The sequence below is a fragment of the Athalia rosae genome, chromosome 1, assembly GCF_917208135.1.
Source record: "Athalia rosae chromosome 1, iyAthRosa1.1, whole genome shotgun sequence".
Classification (NCBI taxonomy): domain Eukaryota; kingdom Metazoa; phylum Arthropoda; class Insecta; order Hymenoptera; family Athaliidae; genus Athalia; species Athalia rosae.
Genome location: NC_064026.1, coordinates 25,883,151 through 25,894,104, shown reverse-complemented (window position 1 = coordinate 25,894,104; position 10,954 = coordinate 25,883,151). Strand labels below are relative to the sequence as shown.

Here is a 10,954-nt window from a genome sequence, read left to right as displayed (position 1 = left end):
AAGCTTGAGTGGGCTTGGAGGCATAGACGTTCCCTACGATTACCGACCGAACGTCATAAAAATTGAAAAAAAAATGATTAAACGATCAATTTGCTCGTAAGCGAATTAGTGAGGAAATGAAAACAGGGAATATCCATTATAGTGGTTTAATTTCTTTCAAAGCATTTAACAATCATTTCTCAATCCACTTCGTCGGGTCTAACAGGATGTGTCAAAGGAATAACAGATTTTTTCTTAACGTCCCGTGATAACGCCTTTCGCATGTCTGCAACAGAAATATTTAGTAACATTTATTCATCTAATCGGGGCAAAAAAGTCAATTTGAGTTTCAACAGTCCGTCTAAAGAGATTATTAATTATTAATGGGAAGTATATTATTATCACTACGAGCTCTATGATTTTTATAGCTGTCTAAGGATGCTAGCAAATATTTAATTTACCATAAGCGTCTTCGTCTGGATCTCCACTGTAATATTCCAAAACAGTTCTATAAACAATATAGCCCAATTGTTGGTACATTTTTATCGCCACTTTATTGCTAACCCTCACAAAAAGATCAACAAAATATGCTTGCTTCCTGGAACATAAAATTACATATTGCTAATCTTATATCTCACAGGTTTTTAATATAAGGAATGATATGAGGTATCTAAATTTTGAAACAAGTCAACAAATGACTAATTGATGACAGGGAATAGCTTGGTTCTTGTGAAATAAGGAAATGGTAAATCGTACTTTTTGTAGAGTTTGTTATCGTAATAACTGATCGCTCTTGTGACTATATTGAGATACTCACTTTTCTGATACTTCTTCAAGAAATTTCATGAGTGTGGCTGCCAGCCCTAGTCTTCGATGATCTGGAGAAACTGTCAAAGCTGTTACGTGGCCATGCCAATTTTCACAATGACCCTCCGCTTTTCCCATAACTGCAAACGTCCTACAGAAGTAACGAATCCAACACTAATACTATTAATATACTACTTAGTCAAACTTGACTCTTTTCAATTGTTACCCAAATGAAAAATTAAATACCCTGTTAAATACTGAATTACATTTTTTTTCGTAGTGCCTAATCTTAGACCCAAGCATTTATGAACCATTACAGTGAAATAAATTCCACAAACTCTAAGACTCCGGATTAAGTGAATGAAATTATGAATGTGCACTTACTGTAGCCCATAATTTCGCCAGATGGAGATTCAGCAACTTGGAAATATTCAGGCCAGTGGGCAAGGTATTGCATGTAGAACGATAATCCATACTGTAATATGACTGTTGAGGATTTATACATACTCATGGATACAAGTATTGAGACATCAGTGTCCATTATCAAGAATTATTTCATGCCTTGTACGTCCAATGAGACATATATGGAATGGCTTATGCCAAAACTGTAATAATTAGTGTTTTGAAAGGATACCGTTTCAGTGAGTGGGTCTAAGTTCCTGTTCCGAATCAGATATAAAAAAAATATTAAAAGCCATGAATCAGTTTATCAAACTATGCAGAGACATATTTGGGTTTTGCCACAGAACATAATGGGAGTCCTAGGGTTGTATAAATAAATAATCCATGTGCGTTGAAAGATTGAGTATTTAAATCGAGGCACCCATTATAATAAAAGATAGAAATAATAAAACAGTTGATCGATAAATCCCATATGATGGTTATAACTGTTTTTAGGTTATCTTCAGATATACTTACACATTGTTAAATTTGAACATGTCATCACATGTGAACGGCCTCAGGATTGACATTTTTTATTGGTATTTGCTTAATGATTATATCGTGAAACACCGGGCGGAATTATGTCAATGATTCAAGAGAAGTTTTGAACGATAGTTCTGTTGTTGTAATCCGACCTTGATCTGACACGATCCAACCATCTGAGGTAAAGTATGTACAATAAGTATTTATTGGCTTTTTATCAGCTGATGATACATAGCCACGTAGCGAGGCGTGAGGAGTTTTCTGCGAAGAGTACAATATTTATTCGTCACATAGCGTCCCCTGCTGGATGCGTAAAAAGTTCCGGTATACCTTAACCTCAAAACAATTGGTCGCCAAGATACAATTCGTAATTGAAATTCGATTCTGATCGTTGAAGATTTTTGTGAATAATGTTTCGAGCTATACGTGTAGCTTCCCTCGTAAGAAATTATGTTACCCAAGCGCAAGAAATAGGAAATCTCGTCAAGGTTTGTCAAACGAGTAAATGATATAAGATGTTTCGATTAATAATTGACTTATGTATGGATATGTATAGGTTACTCTCCAATCGCTATAAATCCCATGCGACTTCTGTGCTATGCATATAAGTAGCTATTTCTATTTTAATATCGGATTCTGACCAATTGACTTACCATCACTATTGTATTTTTCAATTCTTATCATCCTAATGTGACTGAAGTAAAATTGCGTCAGATTATTGTAGTCAATGTACAGAGTTTCATTTGTCATGAATTTTTTCAGGGAAATAAGGTGGTTGTTTTTATGAAAGGTGTACCAGAAGAACCGCGATGTGGTTTCAGCAATGCAGTTGTACAGATTCTACGGATGCATGGAGTTCAATATAACGCACATGACGTGTTGGCCGATGAGGAGCTTCGTCAAGGTAAAAAACCATGTAGCTGTGAATTTTTATTTCATTGTGCTTCAAAATCGTTGTGCAATTGTTGTTATGAGTATAATTAGCAATAATTATTGGTTCCCATCAATGTTGCAATTCGTGTCTAAGATTCATGTAACTCTGGTTCTCATGTCAAAATTTGCTAGTAACTATATTTTCATGTGTTTATTTCTATCAGATAATCAACTTATGAGCTAGGATAAAATTCTTGCATTAACATTAAAAGCAGATAATCATACGACAGTTACGAATTAGCTTTAAGAACATTTGTGATAGCTTGCGATTACTGTGCATATTACTTATTCTGTAAAAATCTGAAACTTCAGTTCCAATGATTCAGATGTCTACGTATTATCTAACAGATTTGTCAAATTTTAAGCTCATTGTTACGCTTGGGCTTATCGACATGTGATATTATTCATAACTTTATAGGTATGAACTGTCAGCTATGTATGTTGTTAGACCTCTGCATATTTTTCCAGGTGTGAAAGAATTCTCTAATTGGCCGACGATACCACAGGTCTTCATAAATGGTGAATTCGTAGGGGGGTGTGACATAATGCTTCAAATGCATCAAAACGGGGAGTTAATTGAGGAATTGAAAAAAGTCGGGATAAACAGTCTGCTTTTAGAGAAGTCCAAGGAAGCTGAAAATCCAAAAAAGTAAATGTAGAGTGTGAGTATCTGTAAATAACCACCACATTTATGTTACTGTTGAATTTATTTTGTACCTAGTCAGTTGCTGTTATAATAAAATAGATAATATCCGCTGCATCATCCGTGGTAACATTCCAAATAATAGCGTTAAACACGTTATCCGTATATGCGCACTCGAAACGTATTCATACAATTTTTGTTTAATTCATCGTATTGACATCAAAACCCCTATAATTTCGAGTTTATTCATCTTACATGAAAAATTAACTTATGAAGTTATAATCCATTGGAAAATCAACTTGGAGAGGGATATTTGATACATAAGTAAAAGTAACTAATATTTCGTTCGACTCCAGAATATTTGGAATCCAGCGATTGGTCGAACGCACATAAAAGTATAAGCTCATTCTATTCGCAAATTGTTTAGCCATTAGGAATCTCCGATTTACAATGTATGCAAGAGGAACTGATATCTCACGCCCGTAGAAGGGTAGACGTCCAGCGATTGGACGGCGAACGCCAATAAGAGTATGAACTCATTCAATTCCTAGAATTTTCAACCTTTGGGGAGGGATCTTTGATACATATGCTAAAGTAACTAATATTTCATTCGACTTCGGAATATTTGGATTCCAGTGATTGGTCGAACGCACATAAAAGTACAAGCTCATTCTATTCGCAAATTGTTTAGCCATTAGGAATCTCCGATGTACAATGTATGCAAGGGTAAACGTCTAGCGATTGGACGGCGAACGCCAATAAGAATATGAACTCATTCAATTCCCAGAATTTGCAGCCTTTAGGGAGGGATCTTTGATACATATGTTGAAGTACTAATATTTCATTCGACTTCAGAATATTTGGAGTCCAGTGATTGGTCGAACGCACATAATAGATAATTAGTTGATTTTCAAATAGATTATAACTTCATAAGTTAATTTTTTATGTAAGATGAATGAATTCGAAATTATAGGGGTTTTGATGTCAATTTTTATCAATATGTACTCGTATGCACCTTTCAAGCTCTGTTACTTGAAAACTATTGGTTGCACAGCTGAAACATATTGTAACTTTTTTGCAGCGAATTCAATGCCCTACGAAAGCCTTATAGTCATTTCCCGCAAAAAAATTGTTTAATACCGAAGAATCGAATGGAAATCCAAACAAAATTTTTCCTGCGTTATATAAACGGGAAATGGGATTTTTGTATGAGTGAAGCCACTAATTCACTTAGATTTTTTTTCCAACAGGGATATTCCTCTTTTTCTACCAAGTATCAGATTTTCGGGTAGGAGAAGAGAAATAAAAAATATCGCCTAAAAATGAAACACCCTAATATACATATATAGTGATTGGAACTGAAATTTCACGTTTTCAAGTTTTAGATTGCATCTAACTTTCTGCTTCTCTCATCACTTTCGAATTCCCGATCGTATGTGACATAGGTGAATAAGTATAATTGGATCCGCGGCTTCGAAACAAACACATCATTGACGTTGTATTTAGGTATGTGTGCCAGAAGATTTGAACGGTAATCGAAAAACTGCGCCACATCAACCGAACAAATCACGAAATAATTCCAATGAAAAATCGTCGTCTTAAATAAGGTTGAAATATCAGATTATCCCTCACAAATTGAACTCTACATATCGTACAGATTTTCAGAAAACTCCAACCCAGTTATTTTTACTGATGATCTTTTGACATAGACGTGCGGAAATTATGGCATAAAGTGTTACTCGTAGATACATACATATGTATCTACTTTCCACATCTTCAAAGTGTGGATGTGTCTTTCCACCGAAATAAATGTCTACGAGGTCTGCAACGAGATGGTAATTATAATTGAGCTAATAACGAATTAAGAATTTCGTGCACGTTCATCTTCCTGACGGAATATGCTATAGCGATGTGGCGTAAAAGGAAAAATGATCATTTGTGACGCGTTTGATGCCCGATCGCGCATCAGCAGTAGAATTTTTCAATCCACACTGCCAATCAAAATCGCCTTCATTGAGTAAGACGATGACATTCTGTTTTAATTGATTACCGACGACAGCGATGCCATCATCATCATCATTATCATCATCAGTGGTCAGTAAAATCCTCAAAGGATCGGTCGAGTCAAAGTCGGTTACGTCCGGACTCTGATGACTCCACGTATCGACGATGAGGGAAGCGGGCGGGCGCGGATAGAGCATGGCGTGCGCCGAGGTCGAACAGAAACGGAGTAGTGGGAGTTATAAGTACGACCACTGAAATGTATTCAGTGAGTACAACGAAGCGCGCGAGCCATGCCCCCCATAAGCACCAGTCAGGGCCGTACATGCCCGTATTGATACCACAGCTTATTCTAGCTAAGCCTTTGATCGCTCTATCTCCGACGACACGTTCCGTGATTACTCGACTGCATTCATAATTCGGTTCACTCGTGTTTACCCTTAATCGCTGTAGAATGAACGATACAGATCGATGATCGATGAATACAGTCGGAATTGGTACGATTAGCCCGTTTTTTTGGGTAGAGAAACAAGCCAAGACCAACTCGGATTCAGAAAAGTCCTAAACCAGCGAGCTCCTCTATATGTATATCCCAGCAGCTGAGAAAGCACCGGCAGCAGTTCTAAGCCCAGTGGCTTAAGCCGTAAAAACGTAGTAGCGCGCAGTGTTCGACAAAGATCAGCCAATAATAACGCTACTTTGCGCTACTACACGCTCTACGGTACGTGCATGTCATATGTAGACGTATCTATGCGCAACGCTAGTCTCCATCACACTCAGCGGTGCAAGCCGCGACTCACCTCTTAGATTCGAGCGTGGTAGTACTATGAGATTCACTAGCATATAACGATATGTGTATACGTATATGCACGCTCACATATAGGGCATTCCATGTTAGATCGACCCGGTTCTAATCCTCGCTATTTCTTCTTTCCTCTTTTTCAGGTGGCAGGTAACTCCGTAGACACCAGAAAAATGTTCTTTTATATCAATTTTTCTAGCGCAACGAAAGTTCTATACGTATATCAGCGTTATTAGGTTACTCCAGAATTGACTAATTTCAGGAGATTGATAAAAAAGAATCCGCAAACTGTGCTGCATTCTGTTCCATTGGAAATGAGGCGTGATTTTGCACATAGGTTTCAGGCGCTTGAAATATTTATTATACTATAGACTCAATGTTGATCTCTTTTTTAAATACCCCATGGCTGTTATAATACTTTTTGGGAATTGTAAAAACCATATTAACATTGTTTAATTACTAATAGATACTTCAATGTGACAAGAAACCAGCCAATGTATATAGAAATGAGCGATGCACCTTAATTTACATCGATTTAAAATCTTTTTTATTTCTCGAAAATTAATCAAGATCCCCGGGATCAAAATAATGGCCGTTTTCGAGAAACGCTTCCTCGGAGATTTAAAGATATAAGAAAATAAAAAATATACCAATCGTATATTAATCAACAAATACATTTTCACCTATGACCTGAAAAGAACGGAAAGAAAGGAAAAAAAACCATCGAGGGTATGAGGACCTGATCAAGTCGACATGGTATGTTCTGTACGTATAGTTATACGGTACGCCGTTCGCTCACGTGTCAACGCTGCGCACGAGCCTGAATCGGTAAAACGGGGGATCGGGGAAGGCGAATAGCGGAGAAGGCGTCCCGTAGGTTGTGTCGGCGCTCTGCGAAGAAGAGGTGGGGAAAATGCGGAGGACCGCGGAGAGCGAAGCGTCGCGTCGTCGGTACGTTTGGTAGAGCATCGAGCCAGCGTTGAAGGGTATAGGGGGAGGGGGTTAGCGCGAGCGAGATAGAGGGGGCGACGTGTAGCGGCGTTTGGAATGATAGGGGAAATCAGTTGCCGTACAAAATCCACTGCGGGCACACGTGCGCGTTGATGTCATTGGTTTATCACCGTTGTACGTCAGAAAGGAAATCGTGTCTACCGTGTGACGTCGATCACCTTCGAAGTATCCACACGACGAACAACATTGACAGATAATAGCAACGACGAATAATAATATCGGAAACTTGAAGGCAAAAGTAAATACGAAAATCGATCAATTAGCAATTATGTGAAATCCTTGTTGCACATTTGATCGAGTAGAAAAATCATAGATAGATTTCTCTGATCATCGTATCATTTTATTAAAAATCAAGTTTACAGTAAGATTAATATTAAATCTACATAATCGAGCTAAATTACGCATAGATTATAATCCAACTGCTTTCGATAGGCGTATTTCGAGGCGGGCTCAACACTTGACTCGCCTATAATCTTTACACATATTACACTTTACCTATAATCATATATCACGATATATAAACGTTATTCGTACATAGTTGTAACAAGAGAAGAAAGATAATTCATACCAGGTATACGGACAGTTTTCGGAGGGTATACAGTTAATACCGATTGACGCGCAGCTTCTGATAAATAAGTCCAGTTCTATATATATTCATAAAAACTTTACTGCGATAATCACCACGAGGAGGCAGAGCCAATCAAGAGAGATTCAATTATTCCTATTGGCGCCGACTCCACCGGAAGAATGCTCGACTTCGAACAACAGACCAATCAGGTTCAAGCTTTGGCTTCGCTTGATCAAGACTGGCACCTGCTTGAGGGTAAGTGTACGACCTTGATTTAATTGTTTATCAATTCAGAATTTATCTCATTCATCCGAATCTCGTAGTCAAACGAATTACACCCGATCGAAATATTTTGGTTTCTCCTGCGCATCGCGAACAACGAATTTTTAATCTACCGACAAAGAGCGTTTCATCATCCCGTCTTTCTTCGCGACGACCTGGAGATAGGTAAACCTGATTAAAAAATTGCGTTTCCACGATCGTCGGATGCGATCGATGGTGGAACGGTGAATCCTGTAAATATGTGGACAAACATTTACCGTTAACACTCCAATGGCTCCTGATTCTCCTTCTTGACGGACCCCGAATCATTTTCATCACTTCACGTCCGTATCACCGACTGTGGAGTTTGCGTTTTTCCCCGGCTTTTGATTTCGCCTGTGGCCGGGACACATGGGGAAAGGAGGTGACTTTCTCACATGCTCGAGCTTGTCACGATACGACAGACTTACCGGATGCAGAATCAGTAGTTGTCACCGCTACGTCACCGAGTAACTACTGTCATTTCGCTTACTATAGAGATACGTACAAATAGGAGAGCGCAGTAGTCGGCACGCATCGGTTTTGTCAACAATAACAGCAGCGATTTGTACGCTGAAGAGGAGACGCGTGCGACTATTTTATGTGTCTTACGTCGCTCTGTTAATGGCGAAATATTATTGTCTGCAAAATATTTTTCTCAATGCTTTTGAAGCGGAGACAACGGTGTCCGGATCTTTGGCGCATAATTTCAGCCACTTAGCGCACCGCGGAGGTAAAATTTGTTTTTCAAATTTATCCTGATGTACCGAGTATTAATTAAGCTACACCGGTAAAGCAGTGAACAACGTAATTTGCGATCTCCGCAAGCTTCGCTACGTACACGTTTAACACGTGAAATCAAAACGCTTTATTTTGATCAAGTCAGAGTTTTTACCAGATAAACTCTCCGACTTAACACATTGAACGAACATCCGGGGACGACGACTCGATCCAACGATGAATTTTGGCGTGCGGAACGCCAATCGTTTTTTATTTTATCGATATGCAGAATATTGCTGAATAATTATTTCAGTAAATTGAGTCAGCGGAACTATAAATCAAACCACTTGAACACCTCAATCCTCGTGAGAGCAGAAGTATTAGAATCGAACGCAACAGCTATACGTTACTACGATTATCTAAATTGGAAAATGAACGAAAAATCATTTTCGAGATTATAAAAAATATTCTGTACAAATGATTTGAAATAATATATCGATTTTTTTTTTCGTTTCAATATTTTCATACGTTCCGATAACATTGTATATTCTCGGATAGTCATGTACATTATAATATCCCTGCATCGATGATAATTCTCTTCGTGATTTAATTGATGACAAGATGTAACGGATCATTTTTTATCCGGAAGGCTATTATATCATTCGAAACCTCAATAACCGAATTTCGTAATCGTTGTTTCGTAACGTTTTGAAAATTATTCGTTATCACTCCCGATCATATAGAAAGAATTGAGGGGGAAATGTATATAATTAATGTTAATTGTAATGGAAGGGGTAGGGGGTATATTCACTGTATTTATACGAGTTATGACCTGTGTGTTTATAATTATATTGCAATTGTCAATTGGTATATTACACCTATATCTCCCCCGTTGTTCTGTATGCTTAGAATTCGCAGGGCCAATGTCCACCGATCTCTTGTTCGGGATAAGAGACCGCGGTATTACATATCTGAATTTAATACGTGGAAACTTTGAAAGATGCGTTGAATAAACGGGTATACATACAACAACGTAATGACGAAGTGAAACGAAAAATCTTTACAATTGGCAACCGTATACTTCGTGTTGGGAATTCAATTATAATTATCGTACTTGTTGGTATGCGTCTGTACGTCGTCAATGTAGCGTAATCCAGATCGCACAAATATCCGATGTGAAATCTCCGTAATCATAAACACAAACTTATTCAAAATGGCATTCAGCCCCTTTCATAAAACGGCTTGCACCGACCGTGTACTTGACCTTTTTTTTTCTCGTCAAGACTTATGGATTTTTCAACAAAGTACAAATGAATTCTTCATTTCTTCAAACGATACGCTCATGTACCGAGAAACTGTATCGCACCGAATTGTTTAATTTCATTTAGCGGCCCCGGCTGGGGTATCTCAATAATTATTTAAATAACCGAAACATTTCTGGGTACACGGGACTAACAATGTTTTTTTCTTAGTCATCGTATACTTATACATATACGGTTCCGTGAATCCAACTATTATACGCTAAGTCTTCCGATTAAACAAAATTATAATATTACGCCTTTTGACGGAAGGGCACCAAGAATGTGCCGCGTGCGTCGTCTCTAGTTTACACGTGGCTAGAACGTGTCTGGCAAGAAAAAAATATCTAGATATACACACACGTACACATGTACTCCGTATGCATAATACTCACTATTCATACACGCACGCACTCGCGATATACTACACACCGTATTATGATTGCTATAATTCCACCTGCGTCAAGGACTGCATTCGATATTCAATAATATATAACACACAATATAATACAATCAACCAGAATCTGAACGTTTCGAGATTTTTTTCGCTTCTTTATTATCAAATTTCTCCAATTACGATATCGCAAGTATGAACGACGACAATACGTATCTAATGTAAATGGCGGCATGTGCATCTTTTTCAAATACTAGATCCGGTCGCATCATTTTTTTCCATATTTATTCATGCTCGTCATCTACACTTGTGAATAAAGAAATATCGCGAAACGAAACGTGAAAGCTTGAAAACAGGGAGACCAGGATTGCGGAAAATCCCGGATGTTAATCGTTCGGTTATTTCCTTAGTTGTTCACGAATATACCTACCTACGCAATATACGTATATTATGACGTTTGATCAGTTCGGTTATACGGTTTTATTTTCTTGGTCGAGTTTACCGGATGAACTTTAATTTTATGAATTCGTATATTTCTTATTCGCCGACTTGTTGTCCATCAGCTGTGTGTAAG

General features: G+C 37.9%; 3 protein-coding genes across 3 annotated transcripts in view; 2 read left to right on the top strand and 1 right to left on the bottom strand.

Annotated features, from left to right (window-relative positions):
- Positions 1–132: 132 nt before the first annotated feature.
- LOC105685160 (N-alpha-acetyltransferase 20) lies at positions 133–1,899 on the bottom strand. Its single transcript, XM_012399018.3, has 6 exons — positions 1,705–1,899; positions 1,421–1,445; positions 1,171–1,261; positions 797–926; positions 441–577; positions 133–265 (listed from the first exon to the last, which is right to left on the bottom strand). Exons 1-6 carry the CDS (start codon positions 1,755–1,757, stop codon positions 180–182), a joined length of 522 nt encoding a protein of 173 aa, XP_012254441.1. The 5' UTR covers positions 1,758–1,899; the 3' UTR covers positions 133–179.
- Positions 1,900–2,019: 120 nt separating this feature from the next.
- On the top strand, positions 2,020–3,403 carry LOC105685167 (glutaredoxin-related protein 5, mitochondrial). Its single transcript, XM_012399027.3, has 3 exons — positions 2,020–2,198; positions 2,473–2,614; positions 3,112–3,403. The coding sequence occupies exons 1-3, from the start codon at positions 2,121–2,123 to the stop codon at positions 3,294–3,296; spliced, it is 405 nt and encodes a 134-aa protein (XP_012254450.1). The 5' UTR covers positions 2,020–2,120; the 3' UTR covers positions 3,297–3,403.
- A 3,739-nt stretch (positions 3,404–7,142) lies between these two features.
- Positions 7,143–10,954, top strand: part of LOC105685148 — a 43,205-nt gene continuing 39,393 nt past the window's right edge. Inside the window, exon 1 of the mRNA XM_012399002.3 lies at positions 7,143–7,923. Coding sequence (XP_012254425.2) covers positions 7,848–7,923 — 76 coding nt within the window. The 5' untranslated portion in view covers positions 7,143–7,847. The remainder of the gene's footprint in view (positions 7,924–10,954) is intronic.

Coding starts and splice junctions, on each gene's coding strand:
- LOC105685160 (XM_012399018.3), bottom strand. CDS start 1,757: ATGTCAATCCTGAGGCCGTTCACATGTGATGACATGTTCAAATTTAAC. Junction 1,262..1,420: donor TAGACCCACTCACTGAAACG/GTATCCTTTCAA, acceptor GTCATATTACAG/TATGGATTATCGTTCTACAT. Junction 266..440: donor TCCAGACGAAGACGCTTATG/GTAAATTAAATA, acceptor TTTCTGTTGCAG/ACATGCGAAAGGCGTTATCA.
- LOC105685167 (XM_012399027.3), top strand. CDS start 2,121: ATGTTTCGAGCTATACGTGTAGCTTCCCTCGTAAGAAATTATGTTACC. Junction 2,199..2,472: donor AAATAGGAAATCTCGTCAAG/GTTTGTCAAACG, acceptor GAATTTTTTCAG/GGAAATAAGGTGGTTGTTTT. Junction 2,615..3,111: donor CGATGAGGAGCTTCGTCAAG/GTAAAAAACCAT, acceptor ATATTTTTCCAG/GTGTGAAAGAATTCTCTAAT.